Source organism: Petromyzon marinus, chromosome 12, assembly GCF_048934315.1.
Source record: "Petromyzon marinus isolate PM22_M1 ecotype Great Lakes invasive population chromosome 12, UKy_Petmar_22M1.pri1.0, whole genome shotgun sequence".
Taxonomy (NCBI): domain Eukaryota; kingdom Metazoa; phylum Chordata; class Hyperoartia; order Petromyzontiformes; family Petromyzontidae; genus Petromyzon; species Petromyzon marinus.
In genome coordinates, this window is record NC_133678.1 from 13,024,523 (window position 1) to 13,051,106 (window position 26,584).

The 26,584-nt window shown below is 50.3% G+C and overlaps 1 protein-coding gene across 1 annotated transcript in view; it reads left to right on the top strand.

Moving 5' to 3' along the window:
* The window catches only part of LOC116941771 (lipoxygenase homology domain-containing protein 1-like), a 109,763-nt gene that overhangs the window by 15,205 nt on the left and 67,974 nt on the right, over positions 1–26,584 (top strand). The window contains exons 2-5 of the mRNA XM_076066704.1: positions 7,877–8,076; positions 8,883–9,115; positions 10,004–10,274; positions 10,929–11,073. Coding sequence (XP_075922819.1) covers positions 7,888–8,076; positions 8,883–9,115; positions 10,004–10,274; positions 10,929–11,073 — 838 coding nt within the window. The 5' untranslated portion in view covers positions 7,877–7,887. The remainder of the gene's footprint in view (positions 1–7,876; positions 8,077–8,882; positions 9,116–10,003; positions 10,275–10,928; positions 11,074–26,584) is intronic.

The window sequence follows — 26,584 nt, forward strand, 5'->3', positions numbered from 1 at the left end:
CTTCTCCGGGGCTGCAGCTCTCGGGGCTGTCTGTGGAATCATCCCTTAGTCCTCCTCCTCGTCTAAAGACGACTTGGTGAGTTGCTTCCACCTAGTTAACATTATTTTATGCTAGGCTATCACCTTACTATTACGTTTCACTTCTGACTCCGGTTGTAGTGTTCTTCACGGAGGAACACACTTGAACTTGGAGGCAACATGTTTATTACACGGCCCCAACAGAGCTACTACTTAAACGTACACAAGTTAACTAGACCCCAAAGGGGTAACATTCTGACTGACCCACGATGCTGAGCGAAGACCGAAGATCGAAGAGACGTAGCACCGAGGGTTGATTCGAGAGAACAGCCCTAATCGGGGCTCGGGACTTGGCCTTTATGGGCCGCGGCATCGCCGGGCTCTGCCCTTGGCCATGCCCCTTTCCAGATCCTTCCCGAAGACTCTGGCCCCTACATCATGTGTCCGCCTCCCCTCCTTTTGGGCCCCCCTTGCCACCTTGTCCGGTCACGTACCCTCTCGGGGTCACCCAGACTGTCATGTCCTCACTCGACCTCTCTCTCATTGTCACGAGGACTATGCCCCCTCAGGCCTGCTTCCATGGCATACCCACTCTGGTGCCCGAGAGAGGCCAAAGACACACAGCTCCACTCTTGTGACCGTAGCTTGCGCTAAACGCCATCGTGACTCCATTTATGTCACTACACATATATAAAAAAAAACATTTCAGCTATTCTCAATCCACTGTTATATCAAGGCCTCTCCATGTCGTGGGTTCGATCTCGACCCTGACGCCTGCTGTACATTTGGAGTTTGTATTTTCTGCCCGTGGTCGCGTGGATTTTTCTCCGGGTCCCACGGTTTTTCCCTCCACATTTAGAAACATCCATTTAGAGTGTTTGGCTGATACAAATTTCCACGGGATAAGCTCCTTCATTGAGCTATAATTTGTGATATCCAGGTCGCTTCTGAGAAAAGAGCCACGTAGCTCAGTGGGCCTTACCTGGTAAAGAAAAACAATAGATGTATGGGGCGATGACCATACTTTACCACGTTGGTCAATCCAGGATGGTGAAGAAGATGAGGCGGGACGGCAGGCGGGGTAGAGGTTAGGGGGGAGAGGACCGCTTCTGATGTCACTCACCACCAATGTTAGCCTTGACTGGGAATCCAACTCGGGTTGCTGGATCCCTATACATTAATTTACAGTTCGATGCAATCGAGTGCCATTTACCAACGTGTGGGCCTGGTAAGCTGTGTCTGTAATTGTTACCTCGTGTTCCCGTGCGAGCGATTGCTGTTCTTCTCAGCTCAAAAAATGTGTGTGGGCTTTTCCTGAGCACCACAATTTCCTCTCGCATACAAAAATACTTTTTTTTAATAAATGTCTTAACATCCCCAAGCAGTATCTCCTCAAAATAAGTATCTAGAATCTGCGAGACCTTCAAGGGTAAACAAAGCAAATGATGACTGTAGAGTAAATTATTTTCAAAAATTGGCATTTATGCTATGAGATCTTACGTGTAATAATTAGAACGTGTAATAACTTACACGTTCTACAACCAGCCTCATCAGGTGACAGCCTCATTAGGCTGTCGCCTGATGATGCTGGTTGCAATTTTTGGCAAAGTATTGCACTCAAATTCCATATATAATGAGCCAAGAATGTCTGTGTGTAACGCGCATGACGTCACTCCACGTCGACCAGCCCCCCCTCATTAATAATCATGAACAGGTGGGGTCCTCCACATGGACCTCTCCCTCTCCCGTCATTAATAATCATGAACGGGTGACGTCACGCCGCATGAAGAAGGTGGAGCGGAAACGAAAATTTGTTCATGCAAATTAGCTTTCATTTTGACCATTTTTTTTGGAAAGTAAAACTAATAAAGAAATCAACGCAGCAACTAATATAACGAGCAAAAAAAGGCTGTGTGTGTGTCCCGCGCGTGACGTCACTTCACATGCGCCCCCAACCCCTCATTTTTCATGTGTACCTGGCTTCTCTTTGGTCTTTGTTATTTGCTAAATTACTTCGGACAGTATCAGCACTCTACTTTCTTCACTCTTCGCTATCAAGCGTCCATCGGTGAAGTTAATTTTGTCAGTTAACAGCTTCAGGTGATTTGAAAACAGTGCTAAAGTGAAGTTATGGGTTTTTTCAAATACAGCCACAGAGATTGTTTGCCTTTTCAACCGAGGCGAAATCGTCTTCATCCCAAGAATACACCTAGCTCCAAGTGATGTCACTCTTCTTTTCGTACTATAACGACAACAAATTCCGATAATTCCTGCGTATGTGATGACGATCAACAAGTCGCAGGGTCAGACTTTTGAAAATTTGGGTATTTATCTCAATGATCCTGTATTTTCCCATGGCTAGTTGTACGTGGCTGTCTAGATCTAAATAGCCTCAGCAGATCAAAGTGTTCATCAAGGATAGCCATTGCAGCTGCATGAGCCACAGTCCTATACCTCGCCCATTTCCCCTCGACATCAGGAGGAGTGGGGGACGATGCCAACCCCAGCCGTAAGCGATGATGAAATTCTCGCTTACAACTTTCATCAGCTAGCTGAGACCAGGCCACCTTAGGTTTGAATGGGGTCCTGGGTGTACACCCACCACCAGAGTCGAAGAATGGCAGGCGCATCTTACTGATGGCTTGTCGATGGTCAGAGGGCAGATCAGCTCCACGGTAGGTCCTGGTGTCAAGGACATGGCACTCGCATCCGCTGGTCCGTCACTATGTAGTCCAGCAGATGTTCTTGCTTGGACCCGGCATGCATCCATGATGTTGTGTGGATGCGCCGATGCCGGAACAGCATGTTGGTAATTACAAGCCCATGGGCTACACAACAATCTAGCAACCTCCTACCGTTATTGAGCTGATCTGGTCCATGTCTTCCAATCACTCCAGCCCAGGTACTAGCATCATGGCCAACTCGGGCATTGAAGTCACCCAACAAGATGACTCGATCCTGAGGGGCCACTTTAGCCAGCACCTTTGACAGGAGGTCATAGAATGCATCTAACTCATCGGCTTTGCCTGCATCCCTCCACGGATGTTCGTCTTCAGTGGGGGATAAGTGACCACGACCACCACTCCACGCCTCTGGTTGATGGGAAGGCGAGCCTAAAGTAGTCTTGGGCTTACAGCTTCCCACACCTCACCGCCACGCTCCCATGCCCTCTTCATTCTTTTGTTCAGAAGAAGAGCCACTCCCTGTTGTTTGGCAGTCTCCTGCCCCGAGTAGAGAACTATCCACCCCTCATGGTGGCAGGAGCCAGAGCCGGTCCAGCGGACCTCTTGAATACCACAGATCCAGGCAGTACCGGTCCAGCTCCCGACAGAGGAGTGGCAGCCTCTCCTCTGCAGTGAGCATTCGAACATTCCACGTGGCTGTCCGTAGTGGCTTTTTGTTGTTTCTGGAGGAGCCCCGAGGGTAAGGATTCAATCTCCTAGCTCTGCCAAATGGGGGTTGGTCAGGAGACGTCATAGATGCCTGTCCCCCCGGGGCCTCCGGCACAATCTTAATATTTTTTTTACCTCGTAGTTTAGTGGTAGTTGATTGAAGGTGAAGGGGTTATCAGCCCCTGCACCCGTCTAGAGCTCCCATATGGCCGCTGTGGTGGTTACAAACGCCATGAAGGGAAAGGTCAATCTAAATTGGTCCTCCCCCACGGCACTGCCCACCACAACGTTGCCATCTGGCACCACGAGGAGATAGGGGGTTGTTTTTGCCGGAAAAAGACCCCCCATATAACCTTAACAGATTGTATGGGCAAGTGCTGTTAGCGAGTACCTATAAAGGCCGGAATGGCACACGAGGGGGTGGGAGGCCAATACCACGCCTGGCTGCCTTTGTCTCCCTAGTGGCTATGTTTTACACATCGCACCAGGTACTCATTTCAGACTGAGTCGACCTAGGGGAGGCCCAGGACCGGTTCAGATAATCGTCACTGGTGTTGGCCGTGAGCGGAAATCGAACCCGTGTCGCTAGGTTCGTAGCGCAGCGCGCTAACCACTCCACGACCGCTCCCCACGCTCCCCACACACACGCTCACACAAACACACATGGCACACATTTTGTCCACTGGGCCCAATTGAGAGGAAAGGCGCGCGGCTGCGGGGGGGACAGCCATGTCCAACGGGGGATTTTTTGACAAATCCGATTACGGGATTGGGTAATCAGATTTCGGGATTGAAAGCAGGAATCTGCTTATGGATAGGGACAACCATATGGAGGGGGCAGTTGTGCAGGACTTTACTGACAAACTCATTACCACACACCGTTTGAGTGGCCGCGGATTAGCGGTGGGACGGCCACCGCACAGTCGCTTCCAAACGAGGTTCACGGATGTAATTTCAAACTTCACGACTCTCAACAACCCTTACACATGATGGGACCTCCCTTTCCAGTATCAAAATATAAGAATGGGTTTTACCCTTTCTGGCAATAAAACAGGTGTTGAGATGTTAAAACACTAAATAGAAACCTTTTGCAAGTGCATTGTCTTTGTGCCGTTCGTCTTTTGGCATCCTCTGGTCTAACACTGTTTGAGACGAGGCTCTGAAGAAAGCTGTCTCTGGTGTTGACCAATCAGTTTCAAAGGCAATGCATATACTACCAGAGCATGTTTTTTTGTTTGCATGTTCGCCACAAAGTATGTGTGATTAATGTATACAAGACATGATTCCTTCCAAAAGATTTCTGTTCGGTGTTTTAACATCTTAGCACTTGTTTTTTTGCCAGAAAGGGTAAAATCTATTCTTATAAACTCTTACCCAGTCGCCTCTTCTGGTGGGGCCAGACCCCATTGGTAGTGGATGGAAAAGAAGTGCGGAAGGAAGGTTAATTGATCTTAGTAAAAGCCATTTGATTGCTTTGATTGTGATGTCCGGATACATGTATGTGTGCTTTCGTGGTTACTGACTTTTTTTTCACAATCATTAAGAACCTTCATGATGGTGGGCAGGCCCAGGTACAGTGAGGAAAAAAAAGTATTTGATCCCCTGCTGATTTTGTACGTTTGCCCACTGACAAAGAAATGATCAGTCTATAATTTTAATGGTAGGTTTATTTGAACAGTGAGAGACAGAATAACAACAACAAAATCCAGAAAAACGCATGTCAAAAATTTAATAAATTGATTTGCATTTTTATGAGGGAAATAAGTATTTGACCCCTCTGCAAAACATGACTTAGTACTTGGTGGCAAAACCCTTGTTGGCAATCACAGAGGTCAGACGTTTCTTGTAGTTGGCCACCAGGTTTGCACACATCTCAGGAGGGATTTTGTCCCACTCCTCTTTGCAGATCTTCTCCAAGTCATTAAGGTTTCGAGGCTGACGTTTGGCAACTCGAACCTTCAGCTCCCTCCACAGATTTTCTATGGGATTAAGGTCTGGAGACTGGCTAGGCCACTCCAGGACCTTAATGTGCTTCTTCTTGAACCACTCCTTTGTTGCCTTGGCCGTGTGTTTTGGGTCATTGTCATGCTGGAATACCCATCCACGACCCATTTTCAATGCCCTGGCTGAGGGAAGGAGGTTCTCACCCAAGATTTGACGGTACATGGCCCCGTCCATCGTCCCTTTGATGCGGTGAAGTTGTCCTGTCCCCGAGGCAGAAAAACACCCCCAAAGCATAATGTTTCCACCTCCATGTTTGACGGTGGGGATAGTGTTCTTGGGGTCATAGGCAGCATTCCTCCTCCTCCAAACACGGCGAGTTGAGTTGATGCCAAAGAGCTCCATTTTGGTCTCATCTGACCACAACACTTTCACCCAGTTGTCTTCTGAATCATTCAGATGTTCATTGGCAAACTTTAGACGGGCATGGATATGTGCTTTCTTGAGCAGGGGGACCTTGCGGGTGCTGCAGGATTTCAGTCCTTCACGGCGTAGTGTGTTGCCAATTGTTTTCTTGGTGACTATGGTCCCAGCTGCCTTGCGATCATTCACAAGATCCTCCCGTGTAGTTCTGGGCTGATTCCTCACCGTTCTCATAATCATTGCAACTCCACGAGGTGAGATATTGCATGGAGCCCCAGGCCGAGGGAGATTGACAGTTCTTTTGTGTTTTTTCCATTTGCGAATAATCGCACTAACTGTTGTCACCTTCTCACCAAGCTGCTTGGCAATGGTCTTGTAGCCCATTCCAGCCTTGTGTAGGTCTACAATCTTGTCCCTGACATCCTTGGAGAGCTCTTTGGTCTTGGCCATGGTGGAGAGTTTGGAATCTGATTGATTGATTGCTTCTGTGGACAGGTGTCTTTTATACAGGTAACAAGCTGAGATTAGGAGCACTCCCTTTTTATACAGGTAACAAGCTGAGATTAGGAGCACTCCCTTTAAGAGTGCTCCTAACCTCAGCTCGTTACCTGTATAAAAGACACTTGGGAGCCAGACATCTTTCTGATTGAGAGGGGGTCAATTACTTATTTCCATCATTAAAATCCAAATCAATTTATAACATTTTTGACATGCGTTTTTCAGGATTTTTTTGTTGTTATTCTGTCTCTTACTGTTCAAATAACCCTACCATTAAAATTATAGACTGATGATTTCTTTGTCAGTGGGCAAATGTACAAAATCAGCAGGGGATCAAATACTTTTTTCCCTCACTGTATAGCCACGTGGCCGGGAGTCAGAGCTATTCTCTGTTCACCTTGGGTACGGCAGGGATGTCCTCTGGCTCCTACATTACTTGACATTATTTTACCATGTAGTTCGAGAAGCTTTCCATGGCTGTACCAGAGGAATTTCCATCTGGTACAGATACAGTGGGAAGCTGAGCGATACCTGGGTGCTGTCAAGGAATGGCTGTCTATTGGTAAAACATGTTACGTATTCTGATGATCTGGTAATTTCTGCTCAAGCTGAGGAGTTGGAGACTGTTGCTGAACCTGCAGCATGCTACTAAGAAATGGGCCTTGGGTATTTTATGTCATGAACTACTCCACCTCCCCATGAGTGATCAAGCAGTTGTGGGGAGAGTGGAGAAGTTTCCATTCCTGTCAGTGTGCTTATATGGTCTCACTCAGAATCAGTCGCGCCGTATTATCTTTTCATCAGCTGCGTAACATTGTGTGAAACCTGACCTGTCGCTCCACACACAACTTTGGGTCTTCTCAGCTACAGTTACTCCCTCCCTTTTCGACGCTTGCAAAACGTAGACCCTGCCAATAAAAAAATCTGTGCCGGTTTTTAACATTCAAGCTGGCTTGCCTACGGTCCATCTTGGATTGAACAAGGCTGGATTGTGTGAGAAGCTCACAGATCCTTGAAAGAGTGGACTTGCCAAAAAACTGGTAACAACGGTGTCAAGATCAGATTCTGTGGAGTAGGCTCGTTCAGGACGCTACTGGGCAGTTGGAGGCAGTTGCCCTCCAATAACAACAGAGGGCAGAGGAGCCATGCTCGCAACAACAATGAGCGGAGCGCCGGGCGGATAAAACGCAGCAATTTGGCACAGTAGGGGGCACAGTTGGTGTATCTGTCAGTCATCTCAATCAATTTAACATGTAGACTTTTGGGACCATATCCATAACAGAGGTTTTTGGGTTATATCGCGCAAATATAAATGTGTCGTTAAACCCGTCACCACCCATCACAGCCAATTAGTAACGTTTGTCACGTAAACAAAACATGCCCATTCGTTACTAGTTCAGCACACCGGTGTGCTAGAGAGTAAACTCACAACATTTACATCTCAGTCAATCAACCCATAACACCTGTGTCTGTCCCACGATCTCCTGTCGGCAAGCCTTCGACACTTCACGTGGTCTCAAAGTGCACCTAGCCTAGCACAAGTGGCGAACGGTGCCTTACACGTGGATTTATTTGCGTGCGCGCGCGTGTGCGTGTGTGTTCAGCGCTCGCCCCCATGCAGTCGGAGCAGATGAACGGCACGCCGTCGAGCGAGCAGTCGCACGCTCTCACGCATCCCCCGGACGGCACCCTCGCGCACTATCTGGGCGTGCGCCACGCGGGAGCCTCCGCCCTGGCTGAGCCCATCACCGCCAAGAGGGTCTACTTTTACAAGAGCGGAGACCCGCAGTTCGGCGGCCTCAAGGTGTGCGACGATAACCGCTGTCGATGGGCGCGCCCGGGGTGCGTTTCTCGCCACTCTGAGCGCGGGCACTCGGCGACGCGGAGGCTTGGCCTGGGGTCGATGGATCACGACGCGTGGAGGGGAAATTCGACAAAGGCGGCTGCGTTGTACAGGCGGGTATAGCTGCAATGGCAAGGGAGATGAGATTCGGGGTGGACAGATTTGACCCCGCGGGTATAGCCTGTATGGGCGACTAAAGCGAGCACCTGTGCTCTTTTGAACAACTTGAGGTCAGGTGAGTACAGTCCTCCCTTAGCTAGCTGTGAGCTGATTATCCAGGCTGCGGGTTAGCTATGTTTGTGGACAAATAAATTAAACATTTTTACGCACTAAATTATTTTCTCCTCACTCTCATAGGGGGTCAGCGATTTGGTGCTCACGTGACTGAAAACACATTGGCAATGAAACTGATTTACGTAATAATACAACGCTGGAGGCGAGCGATAACGATCGGTGAGATGAAAAACAAGACAAACAAGAGGTAGAGATGAGACACCCGGAGACTAGGTGAACAATCGCGGTCGCACACACAGTTGTTATGAGGTCACGACCCCATGTGACATCCAAACTTCTGTGCACGTGACACTTGGACCTCGAGGCCTTGCAGGACGCCACTCGCCTCGCCGGCGCTTGCACGTTTCACTGGACATCTGTGCAAAAGAGCTTCATAGCTCATCGGAATCCTCTAGCCTAAATAAAGATTCCGATTCTCATGATTCCGCCGACCCGCCCGCTGGCGCCGTCACGTTCTCTCTCCCCCGCGGCAGGTGGCCATCAACAACCGCACGTTCAAGACGTTCGATGCGCTGCTGGACAACCTGTCGCGCCGCATGCCGCTGCCGTTCGGCGTGCGCACCGTGAGCACGCCGCGCGGCCTCCACGCAGTGCGCGACCTCGAGCAGCTCGAGGACGGCAAGGCCTACGTCTGCTCCGACCGCCGCCGTGCCAAGCCCCTCGACCTGGAGCAGGCCTCGCGCCGCCCCCAGCCCTGGAGGTCGAGGTGCGTGCGGAGAGACCCTCGCTTTGCACTAGTTCGGATTCGGTTTTCGGCTCATGAGTTGTGGACGCCTGAGCGTTAGGCTCGGCTGGAGGGCCCCACGCCTGAGCGGTCGGGTTCGCGTAAACAAAGTCGCTCTTCGAATTGCTCGGCTCGGTCGCCGTCCGCGGTTGCTTTGTCCGCGTCCCGGTGGATAGTTGGATATGAAACGTCGTGTTCAGGAATGTGACGGCCGATCGCAGTTCGCACGCGTGTCACGTGATAATCGACGAGCGAGAGCGACGCGTGAAAGTCGAGCGACTTGTCGTGCAACTCTTTCTTTGTTCTCCGTGCCAATATTGGCGTCAATAAAGTAGTGCATCAGCGCACATCACGGCAGAACGGGAATGGTACAGGGGGCATACAGCAATTTGAATGAAAAAAGAAACCCGTCACACCCTCAGCGGCTAACACCGACTGAGCAAAGTAAATTGGAACCGCGCGCAAAATGAAGTGCAACCGTGCGCAACGAATAGCGTGAGAAAGGTGAGTCGTCAATAATAATTAACAAAATAAATAGCAAGTAAGGAAACAGTTTTTATTTAAAATTTTATATTTTATGGGAAAGCAAGTCTGAATAGGTGTGTCTTGCACAGGCACTCATCGCATTTCGGATGTCCAGTGGCAGGGTGCTCGCAACTGGTTGCAGAGACGTCCGCATAGTGGCAATTTAAATTGTGCAACTGATCACTCAGATATCGTAATATTAACGACACCCCAATATTAACGACACCCCAATATTAACGACACCCCAATATTAACGACACCCTAATACTAACGACACCCAAATACTAACAACCAAATATTAGCGACACCCGAATATTAACCTTTTCCCATGCCCCATCCCTGCAGCCGCCGCCCCCTGACGAGCAGCAGCAGCCGCCGCCAGGCTTTGCGTCTGCTGCGGCGGCAGGAGATGGGAGGGGGAGCGGAGGAGCCGAGGTTGGCGCGCGCCACCCCGCGTCGTCTTACTCTGGTGCGCAACGGCGATGCGACGGGGCCGCGCTACGCCCTGCTGCTGTCACGCCGTTCCGCCTCCAGCGGCCTCGCCGGGCTGCTCGCCGATGCCTCCCAGATCATGGGCTTCAGCGTGGCGCGGCTCTACACCACCGATGGGCGCAAGGTGATGAGCGCGTGCTTGTGCGCGCGTGTGTCCGTGTGTAGGTGTGTGTTGTGGCAGTGCGGCGGTTAGCACACTGCGCTACGAACTCGGTGGACCGAGTTCGATTCCCGCTCATCAGTGACGATTGTCTTCCTTGGGGAGACAAAGGAGGCCGGGCCTGGTACTGGATACCCACTCCCTCATGTGCCGTGCTGGCCTTCATAGGTGCACGCTAAGAGCACTTGCCCCACATGCGCGTCTGATTGTGGTGGTGCTCGTGGCGGAGGTGGCAGCGGCTCGTTGCTGAGACTGGTAGCGAGGTTGTCCGTCGCAGTCATCAAGAGTTATCGACAGAGGTGGCAGCGGGATAATTGGAAGAGTCATGATTATTGTCGTGAACATCAGAAGTGCCATCATCAGCAGAGTCATTGTCATTCTCATCATCACCACGGTCAACATCAGCAAAATCTTCTGAATCGTCATCGTTGTATGTTTCTGCACGTGTGTTGCCTCTATATGCTGGTATATGTTGCCACGCATCGATTGAATTCGTGCCGAGTGAGAGCGCACGCGGTGTGTGTATTTTCCCACACGTGCGTTGAGCCAGCGTTTGCCGAGCGGCGCGCGCAGGCGTTGCACGCACTCACCGAACGCTCGCGTTGCCGTGCCGCGCAGGTGGAGAGCCTGCAGGCCCTGCTGCACGTGCCATCCACGCTGGTGGCCGCCGGTCGGGAGCCGTTTCAGCCGCTGCTCTACGACGCCGCGCGGCTGCCGCTGCTGCAGAACCCTCGCGGTGCCGCCCGGGCCGAGGGCAAGACGAGTGAGTGCGCGATTCCGGTGACCCTCGCTGCCGTCACGGTTTGTGCTGCGTGACGGTGCCGCGCCCTCTCCAGTGCCTGCGGTTGGCCGCACCGCACACGAGAACTCTGGCAACTCCGGCGCTGTACACAATCAGGAAGGGCACCTATCGCTAAATACACAAGCACGCCAAGAACGACCACTCCGCGTGCATTGTAATCGCTTGTTGACGTGAGAACGAAAGACAGAGGTATCCCCTGTAGCCTAAGTAGACTGTTGGGGCAAGTGCTGTTTAGCGATCGAGAGGGTGGGTGGCCAATATGATGCCCGACCACCTTTGTATTCCCAGTGCTATATTTTTATGCATCGCACCAGGTACTCATTTAAAGCTGAGTTAATCTAGGGGATTCCCAGTGCTCTAACCACTACACTACTGCCCATCATAACACACACACAAACCCCACCAACATCCACTATACATGCCAACATCTACCACTGCAGTTTCACTTGATAACTTGATAACATATGTTCGTATTTACACAAATAGTGGTTTTGTAACAAAATCTAACAATTTATTAGCATTACAATCTGAAAGGTGTTTTAAATATCCTAATTTTTCACCTTGCATACGAAATCCTGAATGTTATTCAGCCTTTACAAAACAACATTGTTCTCACACTTTGATTTATGTCATCTCGCAAGTCGTTTCCTTTCCTTTTCTAAGCGTGCATCCAGTGGCACTGAGTTATCCACCACTTTGATCACTTTGTTGTGAAACTTTGTAAATTGTAATTTCCTTTTTCTGTTTCCTCCTCCTTCACCCCTTTGTCTTGCACTGTCCTCACTGCTGCCCTCAATACGACGGACCGGGCTTCGCTTCTCTCCTTTGTACACTTAACTCAACTCTGTCCCTTCTGCTGCCAAATAAACACCGCGCAGTCAACCTTGGGGCGGTGCTGCACAAGAGGCGTGTAAACCCACAGCTGCCCTCCAGCCACAGCTCGAAGCGCTTCTCCGTCTACCTGGACAAGCCCTTGGGGATCAGGCCGCTACAGGCCCGACCCCGGGCACATAGCGATAGCGGGGCGGCGGAGAGCTACAGGCGCGACTACACGACCAACGACAGCTTTGCCTTCGCCTCCTCCACCAGCACCCTCACCGCACCGGCCCACGCGCTGGCATCAGACCATTCGCAAGCCTCAGCTCAGTCCCAGCAACAAGACCAGACCCTATATCAGATGTTTCCGCTGTCAGCAGCAGCATCAGGAGGAGGAGCAGGAAGAGAAGCAGGAGGCGGAGGAGAATGGGGAACCAAGGTGGTGCCGATGGAGGAGGATGACATCGAGAAGAGAATCCACGTCAACCCAGATGGCAGCATGACGGTGGAGATGCGCGTGCGCTTCCGCCTGCACAACGAGGTGGTGACGTGGAAAACGCGCGTGAGCCGCGAGAGCACGGCGCACAAGAGTGGCGCCGCCGCCGCCAACGCGGGCGACGTGCGGACGAGCAGGCTGACCGGCACCCGCCTTCCCATGGAATTCAGCGACCCCGCACTGCGCCGAGTGGGAACCGGCTCAGAGCGCGGCTCGGCGTCAAAGTGTTGGCAAACCACGGAGGAACTCCTCGAAGGGCCTGTGAACTATGACATCTGGAAGAATCCAGCATTCAGGATGAGCCCCAACCCCTTCGACGTTGGCAGCCTGGACCTCAGCTGCCCCGGCGCCAGCCCGCCCGACAGGGATATGCCGCCGCCTCCGCCGTCGTCGCCGCCTGCGAACGAGGACTTCGTGCTGCGGCAAGAGTCACGGCAGTCATCGGCGGTAGGCTCGGACTTTCGGGAGGAGTTTCTGCAGAAGGTAGTGGCCTTCATGGAGCAGCGACAAGATGGGAGGGGAGCGCTGGAGTTCCACACGCTGAGGCGGCGCGTTTTCAGCAGGAGCGGCCGGGTGTTTCCATCTGTGCAGAGGCCTTCAACGGCCGGCGCCCGACTCGTTGGCGACGCCGCCTCCTCCTCATCCCCGTGCGGGCGCAGTAATGAGGAGGAGGAGGCCTCGACAGGCACCGCAGCGAGGGACGCCGTGATGGAAATGCGTGAGCGCGCGGAGAATGACGCGCTACGTCGCTGGGGAAGCAAAGCAAGTTGTAAGGACGTAGAAGTGGACCACGCGCTGATGGAGGGCAACATTGAGAGCCACGGCGATGAACGGGAAGTGGCAACGTCGAATTGCTCCAGCGATAACACGTACGTCGTGAGCAGGAGTGGAAGCGATGCCGAGGACACTGATGATGTCGAGGATCATCGGAAAGTTACTGGGAGTGGCGAACACTTGCTCAAGAGGCCGAATTCTCTTCAGGAGGCTGATGCGGGCATTGTATCTATAGAAGGCAATTGCGAGGCAGAGGATCCTTCACTCGGTCTTGCAGTGAATAGCCAGAGGCGTGTGGGCGATGTGGATGCGATGAAGCCGCGCGGCGAGGAGCGGCTGAGCAGCGCGTCGAGCAATGCCGAGACGCTCGCGCGGCACACCAACAGCAATGGGGCCACGGCCGACGTCGACGAGACCGACCGGTCCGAGTCGCGCTCTGCCACGTCTGCATCGTGCGACAAACGCGCGACGGCGCCCAACGTCATGGATGGAGACCGGCGGGCCGATGTGGACGATTCGGATGGAAACCGGCAGACCGATGTTAACGACACGGACGGAGACCAGCGGGCTGATGTCGACGACGATGGCGCCGGTCAGACCGCGGTGGCTCATGCGCCCTCGCGGGAGGACACCAGGGAGCGGTCCCCGCGTGCCGATGAGATTGGCGCCGACGCCGTGCGCGCACGACTGCACACGGCGCCGAGGCCGTCGTGGCAGCCGCTGCCCCCGGAAGGAAAGCCCAGCACGTCGGCGAGAAAGACGCGGCTCAGAGAGCAGGCTGAGAATGGGGCTGGTGCGGCTCGGCAGCCTTGGCGCAAGCCGGTGGAAGGCAGTGCGCAGGAGACGCCGTGCGGCGGTGAAGGGGAATGTGATGCGGCGCTCGGAAGTCACGAGAATGGTGCGCGGGATGTCGGGGGCGATGGCGGCAGCGCCCTCAATGGAGACGAGTCGGACGCGGAGAGAACGCGGCACGTGGGAGGCGCGAGGAGGGACGCCTCGCACTTCGTGGCGCCCGCGTCTTTGCCGTCCACGTCACCAAACGACACCATTAGGGAGTGGCTGGTGAAGATCTCCTCCAATCCCGAGGCGTTGGAAGACGACCTCACCGAGCTGGGGATGGGCTCGGGCGAAACCCACCAAGTGAATGGGGAAGTGCAAGACGGTGCCTCAAGCTCCATCTTCAGGGGCGATGATCCGTCCACTGGTGTTGACTGTCGGCTGAGGAAGCAGGGCATTGAGACGGAGATTTCTGTGATAAGGGAGGCCCTCCAGAGGTCACCTCATTTGACAACTCAGTCGCTAAACATGAAGGTAAGAAGTTTCGAGAAAGACCTGCACCCTTCGGACATAGGCAAGAAGAAGCAACTAGTGCATTGCTGTGAGGAGGCTAAATTGTTGCCGAGGGATGGCAACGAGCTCATGTCTGTTCAGATTCTCAAGAACATCATAAAGTGCAAGGACAAGCTGATGCTCGATAAAACTAGCAACTATGTCGCAAGTCCTGCCTCAGAGGTGCAGTGCAATGGCTGTCCAAGCCGATACCGGCACCGTCCTGCCACTGACAAGCGTTGCGAACAGCTGCGTGATGAGGCCCTTTCCTTCCTCGAGTTCCTCGGCCAGCTTGGAAGCCTTGAGGATGAGGACTGCATCCACACCAAGAGGTCTTCGCCCGTCCAGGCGAGCACCTCAGAGAAACTATTGAAGGCGTGGAAGGACATCAGACATCTTCCGCCCGAGGGTACGCCTCTTGCGGAGAGGCCTGGCGATGCCGCAGATTATGAGAAATCCTCCGGTCCATCTCGCAACACTGAGACAGTATTGCACACAAATCATGTTCAGGAAACACATGGGGATCCTGGGTTACCATCATCCGTTGTTAATGGAATTATTACGAACGGAGAAGAAGAAGTAGACAGTGAAATGCATGATGGCCTTGAACCTGAAGACAATTATTTAACCCACAATGAATCCTTTTCCCAGGGCGTGCAAAACGGCATCAGCGGTCAATGCAATGATAATTCTTTATTCAGTGGCGTCCATTCTTCCTTAGCGGCATCCGCCGAGTCGACTTGCGACGAAAACGATCGACAGTCTTCCGAGGAAACGTCTTCCCTGACGTCCGTCACGAGCGACGAGGAAGACTTGAAGTCAAGCAATGTTGGTGCCGCCCCGACATACGGCTCTGTGCCGCCCTCTGTGAAGATCCCCAGGTCGGACGTCGGGGTGAACTGGCATCTCAACACATGTCACATGCCCCTCTACAGGAGCCCCGTCGACACAATCCCCGAGGAGGAGCCCTCCGAGTGCAACGTGCGCGAACAGGAATGCGGCATCATCCACGAGCGTCGCATGCTGCCGTGCGTTTGGGAAATGCCCGGCGAAGAGGACGTTCGAGATGTAGGCGGAGATGAGGCCTTAGAACCCCCGGAGGAAAATGGTGGGACTGGCACGAACTCAGACGTGGCGGGAGCATCTGTTGCGTTGATTTTGAGGAGTAGTGAAGATCGACATTCTGAAAGCGATCACGATGCTTCTGAAAGTATGCTCATTCCTGGGGAGATTGCAGACACCGGCGTTTGCGCCATGGGCACCTCCAGGGCGGTGAACTTGGATGATGCCGGAGCCGTTTCCGATGCTGAGAAAAGCGTGAGAGAGGTGACGCGCACCGCTAAGGTTGTCACAAAGCAACCGGCACCCACGCAAGGGGGGCCCGTGCTTCCCGCTCGAGACGAAGGGGACTTCCTCGACAGGATGTACACGGCGTGCGGGAATAGCTGCCCGATCCTCACGGCGGTGGAAGCCCCAGATGGGAGAGACAGAAGCTTTGTCTACCAGAAGTCGTCGGACCCGGAAAACATGTGGGTGGGGCGGCTCCTGAAGAAAGTGGGGAAGACGTGTGTGTGGCACTACAGCAAAGTGATGCACGAGTTCAAGCTCAAGTGGGACCTCGGCGAGAACAAAGAGGTGGATGAGATGATCCAAGCCGTGCAGGAAGAGGTATCCAAAAGGATACGGCAGAGCATTCGCTCGGAGATGAAGAACGTCGAGGCTGAGATACTGGAGAGGACCGTTCCACGGCCGCCATTGTCCGAGGCTTCTCATCGCTCGACGAACTCTACCAAGCTGCGCCGGATGAGGATGGAATCGTTGAGGAAGCAGCCGACGTACCAGGATGAGAAGACCAAGAGGTTTTCACCTGTCATCGAAGAGCTTAATCGGAAGCATGCTGAGAAGCAGAGAACGGAGATGCCTGTGGACAGCTCAACCTCCGTAAATGAGACCGATGATCTTGAGAATGCCGGCATGAATGCCGGAGGTGTGGATGATGAGGTGGATGATGAGGAAGATGACGAAGATGATGAAGGAGACTACTGTCCCTGTGAGGACTGTTTAGCAAATAAATTTAAAAAAATTCGTTGTGCCAAAGAGCTGATCGCTAACACACCTGTGATGCAAGCGTTTGATCTTAGACAAATCTTGAGTGAAAAGAAAGACCAAAATGTTCAGAAGGACGATGCCAAGCGACAGCCTGCACTGAGCAGGGACAATGCAATGCTGGACGTGACATTTGACTTGAAGGCGATTTTGAAAGACAAAGCCGTGACAAAGCCAGACAAAAAAGAACGTGAACAGGCGAGTAGTGGAAATGATGTGAAAGGCATAGGGGGAGAGGTGAGGGTTGCAGAAGGTAAATCAGTGAAGGAAGATAATCTAGTGAAGCAGGAGAGAGCAAAACAAGATAAAGTCAAGGATAATACATCAAATCAAGTGATAGGAGAAAAAGCCCCCGCGGGTGCCAAAGGAAACTATCAGGCTATAGGGGTGGAGATGTCAGGCAATACAGAGACAAGGATGGTGTTGAAAGAAGTTCAGCAAAGGGGTTTGTGGGAAATGGGGCCGGTAAATAAGGACATTTCCATACCAACGAAGCAACAAGAGGGAAACGGGCTCGCCGAAGGCTTCAAGCGGAGTCCCGGTGTCAGACGGAAATGCAACATGGACCACCAGGTGGAGGCCACCAGGCAGGGCTCGGTCGATGAGGGAAAGGGCTCGAGTCCGGATTCGGAAACGGTGGATGACGACACGTCCCACTTCTCATCGCAAACGAAGCTTCCGGCCATCGTCGACCTGGCTGAGGCCACCGCGGCCGTGGTGCAGATGGCGAGTAGGGTGACCGCGAGCAATGCCGCTTGTGATGGTGGGGGGCGGGGGCAGGCCTTCCCGCGGTACAAGTCCACGGTCACGGTGCTGCAGCCTTTCAGGAACGACTTCGTCGTCGCGAGAGATCAAGCGCCCCCGCGGGCGAAGCCAATGGGCGCCGCCGCCTCGCAGAAGCTCCCGCCGATTCACTCGAACGCGTCGATGTGCGCCGTCTACGGCTCCGACGACCGGAGCACGCTGGAGCTGGAGGACGCGAGCGATGGAGGAGACTCCGGCGCGGAGTTCAGTCGAGAGCGGAGCGCGCCTGAGAGCCTCCCGGTCGTCAGAGTGTGTGGCTGCAAGTGCACATGCGAGGGGAGCAAAAAGCCACGCAGACGCTAGTTGGCGCTAGTTGGTGCTAGTTGATGCGAGTTGACGCTAGTTGGCGGAAGACTTTTTATCTCGCTGCTTTCCTCAGATTGTTTCTCCATTGTCTCTCGTTGCATGATTCGCGCTTGCAGGATGATGGGTGGAAAATGCCCCCATCCCGTTTTTTAAAAAGAAACTACACATTTGTCTGAAAAGTAAGATATCTCTCTGTCGGTGAGTTGGTTCTGGGTAGAAGCCACTTTGTCCAGCAGCTTGGGTTTGTTGCATGACGTGTAACCTACACGATGCCCTCTGGGATGGGCTGCAAGGGGCTGCTCGTTAAGCCAGGCGTAATTCACGCATGGGGTCGGAGTAATCCAGGATACGCAGCTCACGGCTCATGGCTGTTAATGTCTTGGGTTGGTGAATGACAAGTGAGAGGTGTACACACTTTATGATGGATCAGGGAAGGGGTGGTGTCCATAATAGAGGTTTTTTGGGTTAGATCGCATAAATATATAAATGTGTTGTTAAACCCGCCACCACCCGACACAGCCAACTAGTAAGGGTTGTCATGTAAACAGAAAATGCCAAGCCACAACATTTACAATCTGAGTACGACGTTTCGCCAGTAATTACAACTAGCTTCATCAGGCGACAGACAGATTTGTGGAGAAGTCCACCTGTTTCTTTCCTTATGTAGAGGCGTAGATGTGGTGACCAAACTTTTGCGCTCTTGAATCAACGTACATTGTGCATGCGCATTATGTCGGGGACGTTAATGTACTGACCTATTAACGCTGCACTCCTGAGTTTGATTCCTGGCCACGGTTAATTTGCAGTGGCAAAATAATATCTGAATCGGTCCTGGCTTCTCCCCTTAGAGTCTTTACCGCCGTTCCTCTAACCAACCTGCACTGACCCATGGTAGAGTCCAGTTAAACATCTCTCATGATCGACGAAGCATCGGGAGGCCTTCATCCAGGAGTGTATCATTATTAAGGCACAGCTTGTCACGGTGTTAGTTGTGTACAAATATTTTGGGCACACTGAAAGCGTGTCGCTGGCAATGGCGTGTAATGAATTTCCGTGTGCTGCTGTCAGTCGTAGCTTGTGTTTTCTGCTCATAACTGTGGAGCTGAGGATATAATCACGTACCGTTCAGCATAATGCAAAAAAAACAATTAGCAGTCGTTTTCTCCATAAGCCTTTAGATGATCGGAAACGTGCACTATTCACGTATACGATGCAAAACATGATCTTCCAACGAAGAAACCCTTCAAAGCACTCGAGCCAAGCTATTCAAACACTCTGGCAATAGTTCAAGAGCTCATCGCAGCTGGTGCCATTGATGCCGCTCCACCACACCCTTGGGCTTCTTGTGAACCTTACCGACGGGTTCTCGAACGTGCGTTTAGGAACTGTGCTGTTTGTACATTGCTGAGAGTTGTGGAATTCCTCTCGTTTGTCGCAATGAAGCGTCCCTTCATCACACACGAGCGTGTTGTAAACAGTGTCGCAACGCTATCCTTCTGCCCTTCTGCACCACTGCCGAGGCAGCCCTGTACTATCATTTGAAGTTGCCACACGACAAACGATGTTCAGTTTCAAGGCGTTGTGATTCGCGCTGTCCTTTTGAAAGAGCTGCGCAATTTGCAAGCTGCATTTTTTTTTACTGCTTTTCAACGTAGGATCGCCTGTGCGGTGGCACACGTCGAGTGATGGAATGATTCAAGGGGCAAGGGTTGATGGATCACGTGCAGATACGTGATACTCACTGGACTGTGAGTTGGCCTGGGAGATGGCTGGACAAGCAAGTGGGCTCCCGACCCATCGCTACGGACTGTTGGAGAGTTGGAGAGTTGGAGAGTTATCGCCGCGTAAAAGTGTGTGTGTGTGTGGCGGGGGGTTGCCGGGTACTTCTTTAAAAAAAAACTTTCCGAATATCCCAATGCTACAGCGTCCATCCTGAGACTCGTCGACGCTCTCATCTATATAAATAAAGACCTTGATCTGTATGTATGTATATATGTATGTCTCACAAACCTCTCGGGCACTTTCCGATAAAGTAGACAGCTTTAATTTGGTACACAGGTAGCTTTTCGGACGCAAACAACAACAAATATCTGAAAATCCGAGATTTTTCATTTTAAGGCCCCCAAATCTCGATTTAAATTGCCCCATAATCATGTTTTTGCATGGTGTCATTCAGAAACCATTCAAAATATAAGATTGTGGGGGTTTTTTCGTTTGATAAAGCGTTAAACAGCAAGTAAAATGAAAGCGAGAACCATTCTATCTTTTTTAGTTTTTAAGATATTTCGGATTAAAGCGGTTTTGAACGAAAAAATCCGCATTTTATGATGTTAAAATCTAAATAATTCTAAAACGGTGAAAGATAGGAGAGCTTCGTCTCATAAAGCATTACGTTAATTCATTTTGTTCTTTCTCATGAAAAAGAGCGGAATCTTTAAATGGAGCGGTTTCAGATGGGTACGTCTTTAGAAGAAGTTGAATCAGTCGTCAACAATTTTTGTGTTTTTTGCGGGAAAAATATAATTTTTTGGAGTAGTTAGTGTCTGATCGTAGATAAAAATTGTAAAAATATCATATGAGGTTAATTATTATATGTATTGAAAACTTTTGCCTGGTGAAGACAGGCTTAATGAACTCGTTGATGAATAAATTACATCATCGCTATTATTGCCAAGTGGCCCATATACCGTCCGGTGCTATCCGACACGGTATGTATCAGTATTATAGCCAGTCGTGACAGTCATTCAAACTGTGCAAACGTTAATGTTTACGCAGTAGATTATCGCCAAGACGCTGGCACAGTGAGTTACAAAAAAAATGAATCAGCTCTGCTGCCTTTTAAGGTAACAAAAAGACAGTATTTAAAAATGTAGGAATGTGTTGTTCTCGTTCGGCGTTTGGTATCAATCAGACCATTGTGTATCAACTACAGACCTTTCAAACTGAGAGATTGTCAGTGCTGTGAATGGCCAAGTTGGCAGTCGTACTGTAGAGCAGCTTTTGAGTTGAACACGTAGGCTTTCGCGACCAAGATACATAATCGTGGTTTTTAGGTTAGATCGCGTACATATAATGTCGTTCAAGCCGCCACCACCCGACATAGTCAGTTAGTAAGCGCCACGGAGATGGAGGGCCCAGGCGCCGGGCTACAGAGAGGAGGGGAAAATTGGACAGGGGGGGCAAGCCTCATTTCATTCCTTTGCTGACCACGCCACGCTACTGCCAGTGGTAGTCTAGGATTGCCGGGTGGTGGCGTGAGGTTTGCTGGGGGTTGGGGAGGGGGGGATCGCTATCTTCACGTAGAAATAATCAATCTTCGCTGTGTCCAGTTGGCTCTGAACACTGCGCTGGCATTGCTGGCCTTCTGGGACTTAATCTTGGTTTCAGCCAACCGTCATTCATCAGGATTCTCAAGTATAGCAACTTGAAGGTCTCTCAATGGTTGCAAAGCACAAACAAATCTCCATCAAAATATATTGTATTTTTTTAAACTTAATTTGGGACCCATCCACCTGAGAATGAAAAATAATGTCCGTTTGACTGCCATACAATGCACATTTCTCTAGAGCTTGGGCGTGTGTGGATTAAAACAATGTCACGTGAAGGGTTCTAAGTGATATCCCCTTTTTACCACGAGGCTGCTCTGCACGAGTGACACGACGCGCGTGTAATCAAAATTAAATTAGGGAACGAAAATTTAACCAATATTCGCACGGACACGGTGCGTGATACTTTAAAGGTTTGTAACTTGTAGTAGCAATCGTTTTTTCTGCAAGGGTTGCACGGTGTGTCGGTAGCGTCAGGCCCCGCTGTCATGTGTTGTCTCTTCTCCGCACTTTCTCTGACCTTGCCAGGTGTTTTGTGTTGAGCCACCCACGTTCGGTCTGCTCGGCGGTTTTTTTGTTTATAGTTTTTTTAGTTGTTCGCCCGGCCACGTTTGTTTTTCTACGCGCGCGACACGCAACACTCGGAGAAAGCCATTGTGTTCCATTTCACAGAGGACAACACTTCCTCGTCTTGTGTTTTTGTTTGGCACGCATTGTGTTCGTGGCTTGTTATTCTTTTTGTACCTGAACGTTTTCCTCCCCTTCTGCTGTTAATCTCTAGCTGTGTGTGGTGTTTATAAAGGCGCCTGGTTTTTTTGTTTTTTTAAGTTGTCTGCCTTGGTCTCTCTATTGCCTCTACCATGCTGCGCTACACTCGGGACAATTCCGGCGTCCGTTAACAGCTCCCTTCTCTCGTTTTTAACTTCTCGCATTTTGTCACCGGTCAAAACGAGCATCGAGGCAGCGCACATCTCTGCTGTCAGCGACAAGCAAAGACAGACATTTCTTATTCTTCTGGCCGAGGCCAGTCACATCATCATACAGCCGCTGTTGACTTCCACAGAATGGTACTCTTCTTTGGTTCTTTCGGTAAAGTCACGTAGAATGAGAATAAAATAATAAATTGATAAAATAAAATAACACAATAATATTCTCACGACGTTTCGGCCACAACACAAGCGGCCTTCATCAGGTGAAGGGAGCGAGACTGTCTGGTAGGACAGCGCTGGAGTGAGAGAGCCACGTTCAGATCACGGCTTTTAAGCTGTGTGAGAGGAACAAAGAGCCTTGACGAAGGAATTAGCATAAAATTTAGCATTGAAAAGGCTGAATGATTAGCTTGTGACTGGTCACAGAAATAGCTATGTTAAAAGTTAAAGCATACACATCCGCAGAGGCACCCATTGTTAAAAGGAATTAGCATAGAATTTAGCATTGAAATAGCTAAATTAAGGCATTCGCTTGTAACTGCTACAGAAATAGTTACGTTGAAGTCAGAGCATACACATTCACCGAGGCACTTAGTACAAATCAAAACAGGAGAATTTAGCATTGAAATAACTAGGCGAATTTAGCATTGAAATAACTGGGTGATTTGCTAGTGACTGGTCACAGAAATGACTACACATCTGAGCTATTCACAGTACTATATAGTGAACCAATAAAAACTAAAATATAAATTACCTTCATGTTATCAATAAACTCTATATTCTCCAATCAGCTAAGCTACCAACCATAAGTCGTTATATATCACAATGCTATATGGCGAAAAAATGGGTGGATTCTTACCCTCAAATTTCCGTACCACGGATAGCTACGGGCCCCGTTCAGACGGACGAGTTCGTCCATGGTCGGAACAGAGGAGGGGGAGAGAGACAGCTGCGAAGCCCTAGTATACTCCATGTTGTAAACCATACCATTAACCGTGGTGTGAGAGGTATTAAGAGGCAATGCTGGCGAAAGAGCTGCGGTCTGAAGGTCATCGTAAAATTACAATTAATTAAGAACAGAAATGATTTAACACATCTTTCCAGTGGTTACTAAGCCTGAATCCATCTTCTCGGTTGAAATTGTCTCCGTGCTTGTATATGTGAATGGCCTCATGAACGAATCTCTCATGGTAGCCAGTTGGTTTGCAAAGAACCTCCGTCTTGGAGAAGTCAATGTCATGTGAGCCCACTGAATTGTAACAGTGATCTGCCACGGCAGAGGAGTTCGTCTTACCGTGTTTCAAGTCTGCTTTATGTTCGCGGATGCGGTCCGAGATATGTCTTTTGGTTTCTCCAATGTAGCTACTACCACAGAGGCACTTTAGTTTGTAAACGCCCGGGTACTGTATGTCTGGAAGAGCATCTTTTACAGATGGAACTAAATCACGGATTTTGTGTACTGTGTTGAATCGGACCTGGATCTTGTGTTTATTCAGGATTTTGGAGATCTTTTTAGTGACCCCTGCAATGTAGGGTAATGTAGGGTCACTAAAAAGATCTCCAAAATCCTGAATAAACACAAGATCCAGGTCCGATTCAACACAGTACACAAAATCCGTGATTTAGTTCCATCTGTAAAAGATGCTCTTCCAGACATACAGTACCCGGGCGTTTACAAACTAAAGTGCCTCTGTGGTAGTAGCTACATTGGAGAAACCAAAAGACATATCTCGGACCGCATCCGCGAACATAAAGCAGACTTGAAACACGGTAAGACGAACTCCTCTGCCGTGGCAGATCACTGTTACAATTCAGTGGGCTCACATGACATTGACTTCTCCAAGACGGAGGTTCTTTGCAAACCAACTGGCTACCATGAGAGATTCGTTCATGAGGCCATTCACATATACAAGCACGGAGACAATTTCAACCGAGAAGATGGATTCAGGCTTAGTAACCACTGGAAAGATGTGTTAAATCATTTCTGTTCTTAATTAATTGTAATTTTACGATGACCTTCAGACCGCAGCTCTTTCGCCAGCATTGCCTCTTAATACCTCTCACACCACGGTTAATGGTATGGTTTACAACATGGAGTATACTAGGGCTTCGCAGCTGTCTCTCTCCCCCTCCTCTGTTCCGACCATGGACGAACTCGTCCGTCTGAACGGGGCCCGTAGCTATCCGTGGTACGGAAATTTGAGGGTAAGAATCCACCCATTTTTTCGCCATATAGCATTGTGATATATAACGACTTATGGTTGGTAGCTTAGCTGATTGGAGAATATAGAGTTTATTGATAACATGAAGGTAATTTATATTTTAGTTTTTATTGGTTCACTATATAGTACTGTGAATAGCTCAGATGTGTAGTCATTTCTGTGACCAGTCACTAGCAAATCACCCAGTTATTTCAATGCTAAATTCGCCTAGTTATTTCAATGCTAAATTCTCCTGTTTTGATTTGTACTAAGTGCCTCGGTGAATGTGTATGCTCTGACTTCAACGTAACTATTTCTGTAGCAGTTACAAGCGAATGCCTTAATTTAGCTATTTCAATGCTAAATTCTATGCTAATTCCTTTTAACAATGGGTGCCTCTGCGGATGTGTATGCTTTAACTTTTAACATAGCTATTTCTGTGACCAGTCACAAGCTAATCATTCAGCCTTTTCAATGCTAAATTTTATGCTAATTCCTTCGTCAAGGCTCTTTGTTCCTCTCACACAGCTTAAAAGCCGTGATCTGAACGTGGCTCTCTCACTCCAGCGCTGTCCTACCAGACAGTCTCGCTCCCTTCACCTGATGAAGGCCGCTTGTGTTGTGGCCGAAACGTCGTGAGAATATTATTGTGTTATTTTATTTTATCAATTTATTATTTTATTCTCATTCTACGTGACTTTACCGAAAGAACCAAAGAAGATGAATCATTGCAGTCACGAAAGCTTTAAATCGAAAAAGAATGGTACTCGTTTATTTTTTTACTATGGAGGGATGATGGGCTGACTCTACCCCCGACTGGGATTTGAACTTTTGTCTTCCGCTTGCTGGTCGAGCGCTCTGACCCACACACACACACACCGTGCCAGACGCCGAACCTGGATCTGTGATATGCAATTACAAATTAAATAAGCAATGCCCCCTTTACATATATGTCTCTTCAGATAACAGTAGTAATCTTTACACGACCTAATTGCCCTACGGCCTTCTGAGCGAATAGAGTAGGGTAAGTGCAACAGCAATTCAACATCCAGTGTCTCAGCAGCGTACTGAACTCATCAGCTGAGTGCTGAATTAATCAGCTGAGTAGAGGCGTGTTTCACTTAACGGAGAACAAAGGCGGTCAGGCGTGGTGCTGGCCACCCACCCCTCGTGTGCCCTGCCACCTTCATAGGTGCTTGCTAACCGCACTTGGCCCAACAATATGTTTAGGCTATACGGGGGATCTTTATTTTTGGGGAGGGGAAGGTGTGTGTGCATGTGTAATGGGTTCAACTGAGTTGCAGACATAGACTTGGAGGCAACACATTTATTCAACTCCAACACACGGGGTAACTTCCGCTTAACAGAATAACAACCTATGTTGGTGACCATCAGGCTAACTACACTAGTTACCACGTGACTGGTGTAGTTAGCCAGGTGGTGACCACCAGGCTAGCTACACTAGTTACCACGTGACTGGTGTAGTTAGCCTGGTGGTAGCCACCAGGCTAGCTACACTAGTTACCACGTGACTGGTGTAGTTAGCCAGGTGGTGACCACCAGGCTAGCTACACTAGTTACCACGTGACTGGTGTAGTTAGCCAGGTGGTGACCTCCAGGCTTGCTACACTAGTTACCACGTGACTGGTGTAATTAGCCAGGTGGTGACCACCAGGCTAGCTACACTAGTTACCACGTGACTGGTGTAGTTAGCCAGGTGGTGACCACCAGGCTAGCTACACTAGTTACCACGTGACTGGTGTAGTTAGCCTGGTGGTGACCACCAGGCTAGCTACACTAGTTACCACGTGACTGGTGTAGTTAGCCTGGTGGTGACCACCAGGCTTGCTACACTAGTTACCACGTGACTGGTGAAGTTAGCCTGGTGGTGACCACCAGGCTAGCTACATTAGTTACCACGTGACTGGTGTAGTTAGCCTGGTGGTGACCACCAGGCTAACTACACTAGTTACCACGTGACTGGTGTAGTTAGCCTGGTGGTGACCACCAGGCTAACTACACTAGTTACAACGTAACTGCTACTACGGTCCAGGTTCACATGTTGGAGACTCGTTGAATAGAGAACGTCGATGAAGGTTTCTTCCAGGATGAACTACAACAAGCCCGGTCCCTTTCAGGACCAGGCTTATATTCTCGGCAGCGTGTCTGGCTCCGCCCTTGGCCACGTCCACCTTCTAGAATCCTCGGGAAGGATGTGGGTCCCAATCACGTGACCACCCCTAGCCCCCACTTGGGGCCCCTTTGTAGACTTAACTGGTCACGTGTCCTCCCGGGTCAACCAGAGTGCCATGGCCTCGAGTAACCTCATCCTTCGGCCGGCACTCACACACCCTGTCCTGTAGGGTTGGCACTGCACGCAAAGCG